A 19,084-nucleotide genomic window follows, 5' to 3' on the forward strand; every position below is an offset into this window, starting at 1 on the left:
GAGGAAAGCTCCACCCCAAGGTCATCTGGCAGGGAAGAGGCAGCCTCACACAGCCCCCGTGGAATGTGATAAAGCATCTCAGAGAATGTGATTATTTAAATCTGGTTATCATTTTCCTCATATATCACACACATACACAAAGTGAATCTATGCAAAATTAAATGGTAATGTTGTTCAGTTTGTGCCGCAAAGATGGATGCATTTCCTACAGGACTTCGAATAGTCTACTGATTCTGCTGAAACATTTGCACAGAGGAGTGTGACTGGGGAACCAACCACTTTCTACCATAAAAGTGTTCATGCATTTTTCTCACTTCCTACTTTGATATCACGTAACAACTTAAAATGTTTACCTGAAAATGTAAAAATAGAATTCATTTATTCACTCAAATCCCACACTCATAAAGAAAACAATCTTTCACAATGTAAAACATTATCAGGGGAGCATAATTCATGGCTAAGGGGCTGCGGCTTTATAATAGATTGGTTTACAGAAGTGGCTGGGAAAACCTAGCACGAAGCCCCAGCAGTTTGACCCGTAAGTTTAAAATATGCAAAAGAGCACAAGCCAAGCTCCTTATAAATGGCAGTGGGCCTGTCACCACAAGCCCACCCCAACAATTAACAAGCTTGGCTCCGATGCCAGAACCCAAACTATGATTTATTGTTCTCTTCAAATTAATAAAAAGCAAGGCCATCCATTGTGGATTTCAGCATTTATCCATGTGGGAAAGCGCTGATGTTTCAAAACGGCCATGTGAGCAGGTTACACTTCTGAAACCACATTCTTTTAACCTTAATTTACCAACGTGGGGGAAGCCTCTGCTTTCACCCAGGTTATCTAGTGAATAGACAAAATCTACACAAGGGATATTTCTGTACTTTATTAACTCAAGTCCACTTAAAACTTCTCAAGATAGATCATCTACGGAAAGACAAGCAGGGTTAGGGATCTCTCTAAATCTCTCATTTTACAGATGAGAAAACTGAGGCCAGAGACCAAAGCATCTGGCCCAAACTTTCCCTGCAAAGGCAGCAACCCTGCTGCAGAAAAACTAAAGTCTCCTAATTACTGGCCAGCAATCTGAGATCAGAGGCAATTCTGGCCATAGATGAGTTCAGTTTGTTTGTTTAACCTTTAATTAAAAGCTTAAACATTGTAAGATTTGGCACACCATCCCAGATTCCTGGCTTCTCTTGAAAATCCTGGCTATGTGGCAATTGTAGGTCCAAATTCCTGCCTGAACTCACTCTGCAGAGCTGGGGAGTAGCTGCCCATGGCAAATGGGTATGTGGTGTTCAGAGGGCCACAGCCCCACACACAAAAAAAAAAACCCTTTCTTTGTTGCCAGTGGTCCTGGAGCCCTTGGAATTTGCTGTCTTTCCTCTGCATTATACTCAGCTGAAGCTAAAAAATATATATGATATACATATATATTTGTCTCATATATATGTAATACATATGATACACACATGTATGTATCTATTGCAGAAAAGTGGCTCTTTAAAATCTGAAGACACATACAGGAATATTTTAATGATGTCTTGATGAGCATAATTTGCCAGCCTTAAAGAGAGCAGATGTAAGCCAAGGGCCCAAGACCCTCTTCTGGCAAAGTGAGCAGAAAGTGGGCACTCAGCAGAGGCAAGCTGGCTGGGAATGGGGCTGCCTGTTCCCACTGCCTGAGAGAGCAGAGACACACAAAGAACGGTAGTTAGAGGCTCCCACTCAGCACTCGGCCCTGGACCTGGTTTACACTTCTCATGCACTGTTTTTCTGCATTTTCACAGCATCCAGAGTGGTCATTTTTAAATGTGAATAAGACCATGCCTTTCTCCTGCTTAAAACCCAACTCCAATTCCCTTTCCCGTAGCTTCCCAGATGCCTGTCCTGTTCTTGTTCATTTCACACAACTTTCTCCTTCACTCACAAGATTCAGACACATCCCAGGCTTTCTTCTGAGCCTGGAACATCTAAAGGCTTTTCCCTTGTAAATCCTTCTGTCCTTCCTCCAGATACTTCAATAACTGGTCCTACTTGTCATTCTCTGGCCACTCCTCCTACAGTGAGTGGCCCTCCTAGCCACTAGCACATCACCCTGAGATATTTTCTTCATTCATCCTTGTTTGAATATACCTTGTTTATTTGTAAACTTGGCTACAGAATGCCCCCTAAGCTAGACTATAAGTTCTACAAAAACTTTGCTGTCTTTCACTTATTCTCAAGGTCTAGAAAGTGCCCTTCACATATGCACCAGCTGCAGAATAAACATGTCATGCACTGTGCTTGAGGGGTATCGCACATTACTGGAGCTGGAAGAAAAATCTCTCCATTAACAAGATCCTGGCTCCAGATGAGAACTTGGCGGGAGGAAAGGCTATGCCTCTCTGGGCTCAGAGTCTTTAAGGGACTTCAGTTGACAGCACAGAGAGAATTAGCTAAATGGTGAAATCTTTATACTGTGCCCACTTATGCTTTAAAATGCTCTGTTGAGCGGTACTGCTATGATTTCCAAGCGGCTTGCTCAGTTTCTGTTCGATTTCAGAATCAAGGTTGAGGCAACGAATGAGCATTCAAAAGGTGCTTCAGTAACTTCAAATGAGGCGTGCATGTGTGTCTCTGTGGTCCTGACTTCATCATTAGTAAACGATTGTTATTAAAGTGCTCTAAAACTCAAGATTCTAGACACACATGCACATACAAAATTCTCAATTGCATTTGAAGTTGTGAAGAGCAATTCTATGGCACTTTGGAATTCCTGAGAGCCACCCAATGTCTCTGTGGACAACAGGGAATGTAGGTCAATTAAGGCTCCTTGAAAACACGGCCTGGTGGCCTTGGAACTCGTAAGCAGAAAGGCCCAGCTGCAGGCCCGCTGGTCCTTGACTATCCTCAGACTTTGTGGTCTAAGCATCACAGCAAGTGACATTTACAGATGAAAGAACAGAAAGAAGCTATAAAATGGCACAAGAGCAGGGTAGAAACATACTCCCACGTGCACATGCCACGGATACAGCAGAGAAAAACCCAGCAGTATCTGCTGTGCTGTCACCTACCATAACAAGATTGATCTGTAGTGAAATACAAGATAATGCAATCCAGAGGAAATAACTTCTGTTTCCTCTGAGAATGTCTGATGTTGTCAACTGCGAGCCTGCTTCCCTCTTCTGCCTGTCACAGTGCACAGCAGCCCAAACAGGCAGGGACTCCACTGGGCAGAGTCCTCCCTCCCCCACTGCCAGCAGCACACATTTATCAGGTAGTGCTTCCCGCAACTGCCCATGACTCCTTGGCCAAGTCAAAGCAAGCAGGGTCTGGATGCCCATGGCATGTCCAGGAAGGCAGGGCCATTCAACGTTGCCACCGAGTGCACGGGCCTCAGACGACACCATGGCATCTGTTCATTTGAAGCCACGTGGTTTTCTGCTTGTTGATTTCTAGCACAATTTGTCATCCCCATGTTTCAACTTAATGGTACAATTCTGGCCCTGAGTTTCAACCACAGAAGACCTTGTGGAAATCATGATTTGAGATTCCGTCTGTAAGACACAGAGCTGATGTGACTGTCACTGGCTGCGCATTTTATGGAGCAATATTTTCATAAGCAGAATGGCCAGAAACAAAGGTAAGAAAGGGGTACAAGAGAGTGAGCTCTTTGCCATTATTTCAGAGAATGTGTCTCCAGATGAAATGGTCCAATAAGGCCAGAGCTTTGTAAATAATTCACAAAAGCGAGTTCAGTTCCTTCCATTTGAAATCCGAGTAATATCTTATAAGGGAGCTGCCGCCCACCGACACACAGAGCAGTGGGTAACTAGCAGCTTCCATCTCTGGCAGATGTTATTAAGTCTCGCTAGCCAGTGATTTGTAGATGATTATAACTTTTGCTCTGCATATCATTGTTACTGACAGGCAAATCCCATCAATCGAATGGCATGACTGATTAAAAAAGAAAGCAAACTTGACAGAGGCAGTCTGGTAAGCCATTTTTTTCTGCCAATTACAACCACAATGAACGATCACCATTGTGTGTAGAAAAGCCAGATCTGATACCAGTCTCTCCTCTCTTCTCCCCATTCTTCAGGTATCTCTATACACAGGTTCCAGAAAGACTTTCCAAACTCAAATGTTTTGTGTTTCAAGAGGAAAAATGCAATTCAGTGTGGGGTTGCTTATATTCTAGTTCACAGAAAAAAAAAATTATCTGCCTAGAGTGCCCCACTGACCCCCCAATTTGTCAAGGAAGAAAACTCACTGCAGCAACAGGCCCTGACAGCAGCACTTTCATTACACGAACAGTCACGACACCTTTTCAATTTTGCTCATCTCTTAGTCTCTAGCCAAATGGAACTTATTACTTATGGCTTGTTGGGATTTATGAATTATTTATAAAAGTAAGTCTATGACTCCAGACTCTTAGAAGACAATATAACAGTACCCTCATTGTTATCCACAACTGCACCTCTATCAGAGAAAGCAGATATTCTCCATAACACATGCTGCATGTTTGGGGTGAAATAACAGTTGTGAAAATACCAAGCCTGTAAGATTATTTGGAAGCTATTTACGGAATGCCTGGATTTATTTTTAAACCAGTCTCTTTCATTCAAAGCCAGCCTTAGATTCCAGAAAGACACAGCAGATGTGTGCTACCAACGTATTTCCCAGCTTGACTACAAACAGTGATGCCCTGCTACTTTTACCCAGTAGTGTCAAGCTGTGATAAAAAGGCAATTCCCCCTTAACGTGTATCCAGAAGGTTTGAGGAGGCTATGACCCATGAGTCTCCTGCTGCACCCCAGAGCACAATGGCTCTGCATCCTAAGTGGGGACTAAAACATGGGCCAATGTGGGGTTAGAATTTCATCTCCAGCTCCCCACAGCACATGACCTTGCCTAGTAAAACAGACCACACTGTATACCCTCACCTGGCCCTGTCTCAGTCAGAGCCAGCTGGCGAGGTTGAAAGACATGAAGTGGCCAGCCAGCCGTGGCCTTGACCACACCTCTCCAACAATGGCATGATTGTTTGGCCAAGAGATCTCCACTGGTACTGGTATAAGGAGCAGCAGCTGATACTGAGGCAGGAGCCCCGAGGAACAGGGGCTCCTTTCCCCAGACTCCCCTACAGAGTCTTGGTCCTCACCAGGCCCACAGCACCCCTCCCTCCTTCCAGATCCCAGCTACAGACCCCTCTCCAAGCGTCCCTACCCAGTTGTCCAGTCCACATCCTACCCCCAAGCATGGTTCAGAGGAAGAAGCAGAGGCCAGACAGCAGAGGCCCAGGGAGGCTGATGGCACTTTAAGCCACTGTCCTCATGGTGTCCCTGAAGGTCCACATGACATGTCCATGGAGAATGGGAATCCCCATAACCCTCTGCATATAGACCATACCCATATTCCTCAAAGAGCACAGCCAATGAAAAAGCAGGCAGGAGACAGTGAACTTACCTTGCTGAAAAACATCTGCCAAGAGAGAAGAAACATAAGGGAGGGGAAAGGGGAGAGAGAGAGGAGAAGAAAATATTAATAACAATGTTGAAAAGGACAATGTGATAACATATGCCGACTTTGCTAAGCACTCTATGCGTGATATTTCCTTTAATTCAGGAGGCAGTGCTTAAGAGCTCCAGCTCCAGAATGAGTCTGCTTGCCTTTCAATCCTGGCCTCACACTTACTAACTCTGTAACTTACAGTTCCCTAAACCACAAAACAGATCATAGTATTGAAAAAATTAAACAAATTATGTCACACATTTTAAGGCTTAGGCCAGTGCCAAGTACACAGTAAACACAGAAAAATAGGCATCTATTATTTATATTAATATTATTTTCACAACAATTTTATAAGTAAGTTCTATTATACTTCTCATTTTATAGATGGGGAAACTGAGGCTCCAGAAAGTTAAGTAACTTATTCAAGGTCACAGAGGAACAAGCATGGTCAAATACTGTAAGAAAGGTTAAAAAAAAATAATGTATGTTTTTCAACAAATATTGAAAGGCTACTAAATGCCCTAAATGCCAAGTACTCTGGCACCAGGAAACACATCTACCGAAAAAAAAAAAAAAAAAAAAAAACAAAAAAAACAAGCACCCACTAAATACCACTCCCACCATCAATTCAATTGCCTCGTTTTGAACTGTATGTAAATAGACTGATACAATATGAATTCTTTTCTGACTTTTTTTTTTTTTTGAGTCGAATTCTCATTCTATTGCCCAGACTGAAGTGCAGTGGCACAATCTTAGCTCACTGCAACCTCTGGCTCCCAGGTTCAAGTGATTCTTCTGCCTCAGTCTCCTGAATAGCTGGGATTACAGACACATGCTACCATGCCTGGCTAATTTTTGTATTTTTAGTAGAGATAGGGTTTTGCCATATTAACCAGGCTGGTCTCAAACTCCCAACCTCGTGAACCACCCACCTCAGCCTCCTAAAGTGCTGGGATTATAGTGTGAGATACTGTGCCCGGGCTCTATCTGGCTTCTTTTGGAGTCATCCATCTGTAGCACATGGTAGCTCATTCATTCTCACTGTGTAGTATTTCACTGTCGGATTTTACTACAATTCATTTCCCCACCCAAATGTTGGTGGACATTGGGTTGTTATCAGTGGTTGGCAATTAGGAATTGTGATGAACATTTTTGAACATATCTTTTTGTAAATACATGCACAAATGCCAAGTACTTTTTGACATCTCCCACGTGGATTTAGGTTCACCCTGCTTATACCACCTCCCACTCACTCCAAAAGTACTCTCACTTCTCATGCTTTCCCACTCAGTAACTTAAAGGCAAAAGAGCACCAGCAGAGATACAGATAGCACCACTCAGACATGAGCCAGTTTCTGCTTTGATGGTAGGATTGTAAAAAGGAATGAAACTTCTAGAAGATAGTTTGACGATAGATATAAAAAAAATAAACATGCATTCCTTGGCCCAACAATACCACTTCTAGGCTTTTAATCTAATGAGATAACTAAATGTGTAAGAGAAAACTACAAGGATGTTCATCATGGCATTATTTATACTGGCAAAACACTCGATATTACTTAATTGTTTAGCAATAAGGAATCAAGCCAAAAATAATGTATCTCACACAATAGATTATTGTGCAGCTGTTTTAAATGTCTATTTAAATACCTTGATTACTTCTGAATGAAAATATCAGATAGCAATATGGCACATATAATCCTGAGTCCAATTATGTACATGTATTTAGAGAGATCTGTGACAGTGGTCACAGAAATATTGCTTATTTTCAGGAGATAGAATTCAGGGTCACCTTTTTAAATTTTATCAGAGCATTTCTGTATTAATTTAATTTTTAGCAATGAACACGCCTTATATTTACAACCCAAATTTTAAAACTAAAGTTATTTTCCTCTTAAAAACTAAATAGGGGCTGGGCATGGTGGCTCATACCAGTAATGCCAGCACTTTGGGAGGCCAAGGCAGTCTGATCACGAGGTCTAGAGATCAAGACCATCTTGGCTAACATGGTGAAACCCCATTTCTACTAAAAATACAAAAATTAACAGGGCATGGCGGTACACCCCTGTAGTCCCAGCTACTCAGGAGGCTGAGGCAGGAGAGTCACTTGAACCTGGGAGGCAGAGGTTGCAGTGAGCCAAGATCATGCCACTGCACTCCAGCCTGGTGACAGAGCAAGACTCCACCTTAAAAAAAAAAAAAAAAAAAAAAAAAAAACTAAGTAGAAACTATATCATCAGTACCTAATTATCTAATTTTGCTCTCTGTCATCACAGAAACATCAGCTCCTACAAAGTCACAAAGAACCAAGTGTCCATCAACGGTGTGGCTAAGACACGCACCTCATAGGTTAACAGATTGCAAGAAGAGAAGATCTGTGGTGGCAGTTTCACTCCTCTTGGGCACACATGACCCCCATAGGGAGTAATTCATACTCCCAAGGGCACACTGAGACCAGTGGTTGTGGTACAAGTAAAACAGATTCCAGGCTCCTAATTCCCAGGGAATTGGTAAAAATACCACCATTTCTTTTATACGCAACGAACCCAACTGGGATGTAAATGGGTCCTATCAGTGCCATTATAGGAAACTTTGACTCTAATTTATACACTCTATATGATAGTCTCTAACCTCAGTAATTTACCATTAGTACAAATTCTGATCCAGTAGTGTGTGGGATACCACTGCCCAGAGACTGTGAGAACCGTGTGCAGCTCCCTAAATACACCACTTTCACATGTGTTTGCTTCCTGGAACCCACAATCTGCACAACCCACCCTTTGACCAGCTAGCACACCTGGAGGAGCCCTTCTACTCAGCCTTCAAATGTCACAGCCACTGTGAAGTTTATTCCCCCAGAGAGGGAATTCACTGTTTCCGCTTCTGTGCTCCTAGAGTAATTTGTGCATGTTGCAATTATTGCTCATATGATAATGAGTCATTTATGTAGACCATGAGCTCCTGAAGACAAGAGCAATGTGTCTTAATCACCTTTGTGGGTCCTACCTGCCTGGAATGGCAATCTCCCACCTATAAGGGAGGGAAAGAGGGCTGGTCTGTCTTAGCACTCATCTGATCCAACCCCCTCATTTTACAGATGAAGAAACTGAGTCCCAGACAATGCAGAGATTTTTCTCAAGATCACACATGGAGTTAAAGGCTGAGCCAGGACTACATGAGATTCATTTAACCTTAATGAAGCACAAAAGCTCATCAGTATTATTAGCAAAGTACAAATTAGAGATTTATCATTCCTCTCTAATGAATAGAGACAAAAATCTCCAACCCTGAAAACATCAGTGAAATAAGATTAGTCTTTGAAATACGGATTCGGTCTCGACATCCGTCCAGAATCTTCAACCTCCTCTGCGTGGTTTTGACAAGGAGCACTTCCTTAGAAATTCAGTACTGATTAGAATCACTGAAAAGTATCAGTGGACAGGGAGGATGGAAATTCAGGCATGGATTTAGTGTCCTTATGCCCTCCAATTCCATTGTATGTTTCACGCTTTAGCAGACAAATATGCACAGCGTAACTATTTGTATCCTCTATTCTAAAAAATTAATAGAAGCTATTTTATGTTTTTTCCAAAAACTGTTTTCAGTTTCATTTACATTTTACACCTTGTTATTCAAATGTAAATTTTAATAAACACTAGTATAAGTATTGCAACAATTTTGCACATGAATTATCTTATAATTTAACATTCAGAATTGATGTATTTTGTGGTCTGGGGTATAAATCATTCCATTCTTCTTATTATTTATCTTTTTGCCCTAATAATGGTTTGGATACCCTCTTTAAAATTTCACTTTTCCAGAATGAAACAGCGATTCTGGCTCAGGCACAAATGATTCGTGGACAGAAGAACGGGAAATAATGGAAAAGGTGGTTTCTGTACTGTTGGCTACATTTTAACTTCCTCTCCCAAACTGTGGTTGTCAGAGGATATTAGCTATTGAAATATTCTTACCATTTGCTACCCTGGTGTTCCTGTCCACCACCCCCATCTTCTAAACTATAGGGAGTAGCCACTTATAAAAATCAAAAGGCCTCCAATTTGACTGTGATATTCTCCTTTCAGTCTAACCAATCGCAAAGTCAGGAGTCAATCCATTACACCTGCTGAGCTCAGGTTTCCTTGTTGAAAACCAGGCATATTCTAACACCCCTGTCATGGTGCTGAGAAGGTAAAGATACATGATTTATACAAATGCTTTCCCATTCCATCCCTTGCTGTGGGGAATTACTTTCAGAATAAGACTCGGGGCCATCTTTTCTACTCTCGCAGGAATTGGAAATCATGCCAGTATGGAGTGGTGAATTGCCAGTGACCGCCTTAGCCACAATCAGGTTGAGCCCAAAGGACACCAGGGACACTTGTACAGAGGAAATAAACTCCTTCAGACAAAGCTCTGCTCATACTCACTTCCCAAGGGAAAAAACCCCAACCCCAATCATTCACGTGAACAAAGGAAAGCCTGTTCTCTTGCCCGCCCCCTGCCCCTGCCCCACCAGCCCCTGGAGCCATTCTGGTCCTATAGATAGATGAAAGGGCGTGTATAAGTTGGTGATTCAGATGTGGGAAGAAGAAAATAAGAAAGAAGGAACTCAGATTGCCTTTCTTAGCCCTGCTGTCCAATTTCTTCAGTTAGGAAGGAGCATCAAGGATACTTGCCCCTTCCCCCACAGCTACTAAGAGATTCACACCCTAGAGATCTTTAATGCACTAAGTCCTCCAGAGACAGGGGCCATAAAAAGACTCGATTATTTATTATTATTAAGTTATGGCAATTCGGCTGGGTGATTCCTAAACATTGCTGATTAAACTTTCTTGAGTGCTACTCATCCACATGACTAGTGTTTACCTCTATTAAAAATGACTTAACTACACTCTGGGTGAACCCCTTTCTTGTGCCTGGGTTAATAATTAGCAGTGCACAGAGCCATGCAGGTTAAGTGAGTTGGTTCCGCTTTATTTATCTATTGCTTTGTTTTATGAGGAGAACTGGATGGCAGTCTTATTGCCCATTCAGTCTGCTAGGAATAATTTACTATTTCAATCCATAGTCCATAACTGTGGTTAGCGAAACCCTCACTATTATTACAATATCACACTTAGCCCACACCCCACAGCATTAAAGGTATGGCAAACGGTGAAACTGTGCATGACTTCCATAAAACTGGGGGAGGTAAAGTTACTAGTTCTCAAACAATGTAATCATACTACTCTCTCAATTTTGCTTTCTTTTCTAGGTTAAATTATATATGAGGGGAGTTTAGTTTCTTGAAAATGCATGCACTTAACTCCCATTTAAGAAGTCTCACCTGGGGAGACAGCTGTCTTGTGAGTCCTCCTGTGGTTTGAGCTACAGAAAGAAAATTCTCTTTCAAGTACAAGTGCTTTTACAGTAAAGTGCTGTGAGTTTTACTGGGACCCAACTAACCAGGGCTGAAGGAGGGAACAGCTGGAATGAACACTGCTTTCTTCAATGGAGTCACGTTCACCATTAACCAAAGTCAGTTTCACAATCAGCTGAGCTGCCCCCCTCACCAAGTTTTAAAAACCAGCAAGCTCTGTACCTAAATACGAAGAGTAACAAGAATTCAGTCAGTCCATTTCTTCTGTAAATCTCTGTGAATGGAGTGAATTTTTTCTTTTTATGTTGAACAGTGGGGCCCATCAATGCCTCCCTATTTGTTGAGTACTCACTCAACGGCACTCCAGGGAAGCTCTACTTTCAATTGACAAAGCCCAGGTCCAAACCTGCATGTGGGCTCTCCAAAGGTGACAGGATTAGTCCTTATATGACCCAGTGCCGTGCCACCACAGGATTATGGCCACTGGATCTCAGTGGTCTGGGATCAAGTCCCAACCCCTTACCAAGTAGACACCCAAAGTAATCACTCGACATATTGTTGCTTACATTCCCATCCATAAAACGGCAACAGTAGGAATAAACGTTTTCCCTATCATAGGAATATCATGAGGATCAAGTGGGATCATTTAATCAGCACAGAGCACAAGTGCTTTGCTGCCAAATAATATTCGGTTAAATCCTGGCAAAGACCAGCATCCTAGGCATCTTGGCCTAGCTACTTAAACTCTATGAATCTTCATTTCCTCACTTGCAAAATGAGGGTAATAAAATGTATCTTGCAGAAAGCCTATGAGGACAGTCAAAAGCACATATGTAAAGCACTTAGCACATGGTGGCTGGTTTATGCTACATGTTCAATAGGTGAAAGTCAATGTTATAATAATAAGCAATAGAGAAAGGGTCATAAAAACTCAGGTTCTGAAGTCAGAGCTGGTCCTATATCTGCCTGTGTGATCTTGGGCAAATTATTTGATCTCCCCAAGCCTTGACTTTCTCATCAGCAGCATGACAGTAACAACAGGTCATTTTTGTGCTGTCTCACAAATTGCTATGGATACTAAATGAGAGATTGCCTACAAGAGAACACAAAGACTGATACCCAGAAAGTCTTCTATAAATTATAGTATTATTATTCAAAATCATTTATTGATTGTCTACTATTTGGCAAAGCTCTGTGACTTGCATAGGACTTCAAAGGAATCATGAGAGGAAAATTCATGAAAATAAAATGATCCTTCTAATTCCTTCTTGTCACCCTGTAGCTATATGTCATTCAGAAGCCCCAAAACAATTCTCAGATATTACCTATGAATGAATGATTTTTAAGGCTTGACATCAGTGATCCAATGACATCCTACCTTCAAACACCAGCGATCTAAGAGGTTGTGGGTAGAACCCAGAGGTGCCAGAAAAACCCAAGCCCTGACCTTTGTTTCAGGTACCACTTATTCCTTTAACACTGCCTGTCTCCTCTGCACACTTGTCTTTGTTTCTCAAGACCACCATTTAGGGGCTCAGTCAGCCCTGCTGTGGGCTTTGGTCAGTATTTCAAGACACACTCCCTGGTGGGTAAGGGTTAGAAGAGGTAGGAGCTGAATTTACTATTAGCTCGGCAAAGAGAACCGTTCTTGTTCCCTGAATGGGGTTCTATGGAGCATTTGCCTGAGAAAAGGGTTGGACAGCTTTATTAAATAAAGTTTGAGCACAACAATTAAGCAGAGCCCCTTCCTGCCCAGGTGCAGGTCTGTCTCTCCCGGAGCATGGCCCGAGTCCAGAGCTCCTCCAGAGTCCACACTCAGCCTCAGTGGCACCACATAGGGGCTGTGATTAGTTTTCTGTGTCTCCAAAGCCAGACGGCTCAGGCAACCGTGTAGTCACACGGCCAATACCATGACCCTCCCACTTCCTCCAGGCACACTGAGGTTGCTCAAACTGAACAGAGCCTGGGTGAGCCTGGGTAATAGCTTTAAGGACTAACCGGAAGGCCTCACTCCGCATCTCCAGCCCTTGAAGCAAAAGTGACAACCGCTCTTTAATGCTGCAAGATCTTTTATCTCACTCTCCCTTTTCTTCTCTGTCTTGTTTTGGATGTAGGCGGGAGAAGACTCTCACATTCCTTGCTTCTGGCCTCCCTTCACCTTTTATCATGTTAGAAACGAAGACCAATACTTTGCCTGTCACTGCTGTACCTCCGAAGGCACACAGCGCTCAGTAAATGTCTTTTATTTGTGGATAAGGGAAAAAAAAAATTTAAGCCCTGAAAAATCTTTCTGCTACATTTTCTAGGGAATGTGCTATCAACATCAATCTTGGGCTGTGTGCTTGTAACCCATCAGCCTGCACTGACTTGGAAAGACAGAGCAAGAGCCATGAGCTGGTGAGCCCCTACCATTTTTACGACATCCTATCCCTAGTATAACTCACTCCTAGCACAGAGGGATAAAGCTCTTAACTACTGAAAGAACATAAAAACATAGATTTAGGAATAATACTTTTTATGATTGCATTCTGTATACTATGAAAGTTATGTGCGAGTCTGCTAGTACTTTATAGAGCTGATAAAGTCGAACAGTATGGCTTCCCAGCTCACAGTGTATTTTATATCCATTTAAAATGTTTTCTCTGAAATTGAATTACTTTTTGAGTAATTATAAGAAGACTAATCTGGGCTTAATGAATTCATGTACAAATATTTTAGACTGCATTATTAAAATCTCTATATGAAACTATATTAAACTCGATCCCTCTAGCAACCAGTGTTTTTCTTTGAAAAGAGCCGCATATATGACCTTCTCTGAATTATTTTGAATCAGCTAACTGAGAAATCAGAAGAAGCCACATTAAGAGCCTAAACAAAAGACATTGACAAGTAACATTGCTCTAATTTCCCTAAACTTATATCATTGGGTATTAATTGAAGCATTAATTAGAGTCACAAATAAGCATCCATATATGCAAAGGGCTGAAGAGATGGTCCATCTTCCAGAAGAAATTACCTTATAGCTGTGATTAGCAATGACATAAAACCACCACTGGTAAAATACTGAAAGTGAGCCCCGGGATATCAAGCTTTACATTGTAAGAAGTCTCCAAACACAGTTGTCTAAACATCTGGGTTCTCGTTTGCACTGCAGGCAAAGCCACTCACCTTCTCTGGGATTCTGTTCTTCATTTGCAAAATGATTTGTACTAGATGATCTCTAAAGTCTCTTCCAGTTCTAAAGCACAATGGTTCATAATATTTTAATATATGTGTTCATAATATTTTAATATAATAATCCCCATGTTTCTAGATCCCCAGTTACATTTTTTCTGTAACTTTACTATCTGTGGATTTTGGATTTAATTGCAGAAACTGCCTTGATACACATTTACTTTTTTAAAACTTTACAAATTCTCCTTCTAAAAATTGCAACTGTTTTAGTAGGTTTATGGTGATTGCTAAAGTGAGGTAAGGACATGGGGAAAGGATGTCCCGCTGGATTAAAAAATGAGAATTCCAAGGAGAGAGTAAGGGAGGGGAGAACAAGGAAATATGACCAAACCACAAAGATCTATGCTGCTGCCCTAATCCAGGGCCATCCTACTTCAGTTCACAAAAAGGAGGGTCTAAGAGGTGGTAGAAGAGGGAGGAGACAGGTAAGAGGTAATGCAGTGCAGGCAATGCACACACATGGGCACTGCAGCCAGATGGCTTGCTTTTTTTGGAATCTCGCTTTGTCTCCCAGGCTGGAGTGCAGTTGCACCATCTCGGCTCACTGGAACCTCCGACTTCCAGGTTCAAGCGATTCTCCAGCCTCAGCTTCCCAAGTAGCTGGGATTACAGATGTCTGCCACCATGCCCGGCTAATTTTTCTATTTTTAGTAGAGAGGAGGTTTCACCGTGTTGGCCAGGCTGGTCACCAACTCTTGACCTCAGGTGATCCGCCCCCCTCAACCTCCCAAAGTGCTGGGATTATAGACATGAACCACTGTTCCCAGTCAAGGCTTGCATTTTGATCCTGGCTCTGCCACTGGGAAAGCAATCTTTCTGCTCTAAACCCCAACACCACCATCTAATACACTGGGGCAACAGTGATATGGGGCTGTTGTAAAGATTACAGGAAATCAAGCTCATAAAGACTTCATACAGTGTCTGGCACATAGAAGGCACTTCACAGAAGCAGGCAATCGGACAGAGATTCATAAGAAATCAAGTTTCAGGATATCATCGAGATCAAATTCTTTGGCATGCTGGCAACGGTGCTTGTTGTGATGAATAAAATATACAGTCAGCCTTCCATATCCACAGGTTTTGCATCCACAGATTTAACCAATCATGGATTGAAAATATTTGAGACAAATAAAAAGTAAAATTAATAATACAATAAAATAATAAACTAAAAAAACAATACCGTATAACAACATTTACATAGTATTTATGTTGTATCAGGTATGATAAGTAGCCTACAGATGATTTAAATTAATTGTATACAGAACGATGTGAATATGCAAGTAATTAAATACAAATCCCACACCATTTTATATAAGGGGTCCTGGAATCAATCTCCCGTGGATACCAAAGAATGGCTATACTTGCTTGGATTCTAAAACTCAAAACTAAGAAATCAGAGGTGCGCAGCAAAATATCACAGCCTACTCCCTCTGCCCACTAGCCCTCATCATGGAATGTCATCATTCAGGAAAAAAAAAATATGAGAAAATATCTCTCGCAATAGAACACTCATATTCTCCTAGTCATATTTGTTTCTCTGAAAGCAGGATCAATGTTTACCATGTGAACAAACACTAAAACTAGACGTATTACCTTACACTCTATATCACGTAAGTGCTAGTATTTTTCAGAGGTAGTTGGAAGCAAGTAATTAACTGTGAACTTCAGGTACTTCATGAATCTTTCAGAGCACGGGCCTTTCTGCCAGAAGGTAGTACATTTTCCAGAGTCACCCACTCACAGGCTTAGGTAGCCTATGTGGCTCCTCTCTCTCCATCATCCCATGTCATAGCTGTGCATGGAAGGATCACATACTGGGCTGGGCTCCTCTCCATTGAAGCCAAGCATTTCAGAAACGAAGAGTAACCAGAGAGCGGAGAACACCTTGCAGAAACCTCCACAGCAATGCACAGGGACGACCACCAGCACAAACGTTTCCATCCTTGTGAAGAACAGTCAGCAAGCAATAAATGTGATTACCACAGCTCATACCCCACTGAGTGCCTTTGCAAAACAGAAGGGAAAGTTCCCTTGGCAGTTTAAGATTCTTTTAAATCTGTATGATATCATTCACTGGCTCAACACAATCATGAAATGTAAATGTCATTTTTATGAAGGATTTGGGTGGCAGGCTTGCCAGGCGTTCCCTGAAAAAAAAGATTCCAGTATTTTACAGAGCTTAAAAAGTGTTAATTGTGCTTTATACATTATATTTCCTCAAGCTTCACAGTTGACACAGCATTCCTTCCCTCAGGAGAATATAGCCACAAGGTGCCATTGTGGAAACAGAGCACCCCTCACCAGGCAATCGAACCTGCTGGCGCCTTGATCTTGGACTTCTCAGACTCCAGAACTGTGAGGAAATAAATCTCTGTTCTTTGTAAATTACCCAGCCTCAAGTATTTTTGTTAGAGAGGCACAAACAAAGAGAGATGGCTATACTCAAAAAGATAGTAACAAGTGCTAGTGATTATGTAGAGAAACTGGAAGACTTGTACACTGCTGATGGGAACGTCAGATGGTATAACCACTTTGGAAAACAGTCTGGCAGGTCCCCAACTGGTTACATACAGAGTTTGTCATATGATCCAGCAATTCCACTCCTAGTTATATACCCAAGAGAAATGAAACATGTCCACACAAAAACTTGTACACAAGAGTTCATAGAAGCAATTAGTCATAATAGCCAAAAAGTGGAAATAATACAAATGTCCATCAACTGATGAATGAATAAATAAAATGTAGCACATCCACACAATGAAATAATATTTGGCAATAAAAAGAAATGAAGTACTGATACATGCTACAACATGGATGAACCTTGAAAGCACGATCCTAAGTGAAAGAAGCCAGACACAAAAAGACCATATATTGTATGGTTCAATTTATATGAAATATCCAAAATGGGCAAATCAAGAGACAGAAAATAGAGTAAATGGTTGCTTAAAGCTGGAGGGGATTAGGGGGTGACAGCCAAGGATGTGCCAAATTTTTAAGGGGGTAATGAAAACACCCCAAAATTGACAATATGATGAATAGAAAACTCTGAACATGCTAAATTCATTAACCGAATACTTTAAATGGGTAAATTGTACAGTGTGTGAAGTCTTAAGTAGTGAATACACTTCAAACAACTAGGAATAAAAACCTCTGCCTCTCTTAGCCACAGCTAGGCAAGCCAGTCTCACAAACGCATCCAGCTCTTTAACCTATGAACACATCTCAAGAGGTGTGCACCACCACGCCCAGCTAATTTTGTATTTTTGTATTTGTAGTAGCTAATTTTATATTATTAGTAGAGATGGAGTTTCACCATGTTGGCCAGGCTAGTCTCAAACCCCTGGCTTCAAGTGATCCACCCGCCTCAGCCTCCCAAAGGGCTGGGATTACAGGTGTGAGTCACTGCACTCAACTGAAATTAAGTATTATCAGAGGATAGATGCTACAGCTAGAGAAAATTATATTCAGATGAAAGACAGCATCTCCTCTCCTCCTGGTGCCTCCATGAGTATCTGTGCTGTTCAATACAGTAGTCCCTAGCCATGAGTGCCCACTCAGCCTTTGAAAAGTGGTGACTAGGAATTGTAATATGATCTAAGTAAAAATTAGACACCAGATTTCAAAAATTTGGGTCACCAAAAAAGGTAAAATTGCTTGTTAATAATTTTTCATATTGAATTACATGCTAAAATGATTCTTTGAATGAGATGGACAAAATTTTTATTATTTTGTTGAGATAGAGTCTCACTCTGTTGCCCAGGCTGGAGTACAGTGATGTGATCTCAGCAAACTGCAACTTTTTCCTCCTGAGTTCAAGCAATTCTCCTGCCTCAGCCTCCCAAGCAGCTGGGATTAGAGGTATGCGCCACCACGCCCAGCTAGTTTTGTATTCTTACTAGAGATGCGGCTTCACCATGTTGGCCAGGCTGGTCTTGAACTCCTGGCTTCAAGTGATCCACCCACCTCAGCCTCCCAAAGTACTGGGATTACAGGTGTGAGTCACTGTGCCCAGTCAAAATGAAATACTATCATTAAAATTAATTTCACTTGTGCTATTGCTATTTTTTGAACGTAGTAATGGAAAATGTTCAATTAAAAATGTGGCTCACATTATGTTTCTCTTGGATAGTGTTGGTCTAGTATTAATCTTTAAAGTACTTTCAGATCTAGTACTGATCTTTAAAAATAAATAAATAAATAGGGGTTTTTATTCAGACCTCTCAATCGTAATTAACTTTGAAGTCCACTCAGCAGTTATAAAATACCCCCCTGCTCTGTAACTATGGAGGCATAAACGGTCCCTTGTTTGCTGCCCTCTGCCAACTGGTTCCTTGAACTAGAGTGGAAGATGGTCTGCGTGGCCTTTTAAATACTGGCATGCCCCAAGTCTTTACAAAGCACAAATGTCTCCCAAATAAGGCAGTCCCAGAAAACTTCGCTTGTACCCTTGAAGAGTCATGATCAAAGGGTTGCCTTTTGAAAAGGATGAAAAATCAGGCTGAGATGATAGACCACTATTCACAGAAAGTAAAGTTCTTCTAAAAAGGATTTCATCAAGAAGGGGCTTTGCAAGCCACCTGTGAGGACTTCCCCCTTTAGCTCCACATTTGTGAACTCTGTATGGTTTAGAGGGCTTTTGCTTCTCCTTCCCTAGATCAGAAGTCCTCAGCTTTTTTGGCACAGGAATTGGTTTCATGGAAGACAATTTTTCTGAGGAAGAGGGTGTGTGAGTTGGGGGGCGTGGTTCTGGAAGATAAAGTGCATTACATTTATTGTGTACTTTATTTCTGTTATTATCACATTTTTACAGATAATAAAATAATTATGAAACTCATCATAATGTATTACAAAATCAGTGGGAGCCTTGACCTTGTTTCCCTGCAACTAGATAGTCCCACCTGGAGGTGATGGGAGACAGTGGCAGATCATCAGGCATTAGATTCTCATAAGGAGCATGCAACATAGATCCCTCTCACATGCAGTTCACAAAA

At 41.6% G+C, this 19,084-nt stretch overlaps 1 protein-coding gene across 3 annotated transcripts in view; it reads right to left on the reverse strand.

Moving 5' to 3' along the window:
* Window positions 1-19,084, reverse strand: part of GFRA1 (GDNF family receptor alpha 1) — a 221,260-nt gene that overhangs the window by 155,143 nt on the left and 47,033 nt on the right. For 2 of the 3 annotated variants that reach the window (XM_039465278.2, XM_010332664.3), the window contains exon 5: window positions 5,453-5,467. The exons of the other annotated variant lie outside the window; for it this stretch is intronic. In XM_039465278.2, the coding sequence (XP_039321212.1) occupies window positions 5,453-5,467 (15 nt within the window). The remainder of the gene's footprint in view (window positions 1-5,452; window positions 5,468-19,084) is intronic. 3 annotated transcript variants of the gene reach the window in all.

This window comes from Saimiri boliviensis, chromosome 12 (assembly GCF_048565385.1).
Source record: "Saimiri boliviensis isolate mSaiBol1 chromosome 12, mSaiBol1.pri, whole genome shotgun sequence".
Lineage (NCBI taxonomy): Eukaryota > Metazoa > Chordata > Mammalia > Primates > Cebidae > Saimiri > Saimiri boliviensis.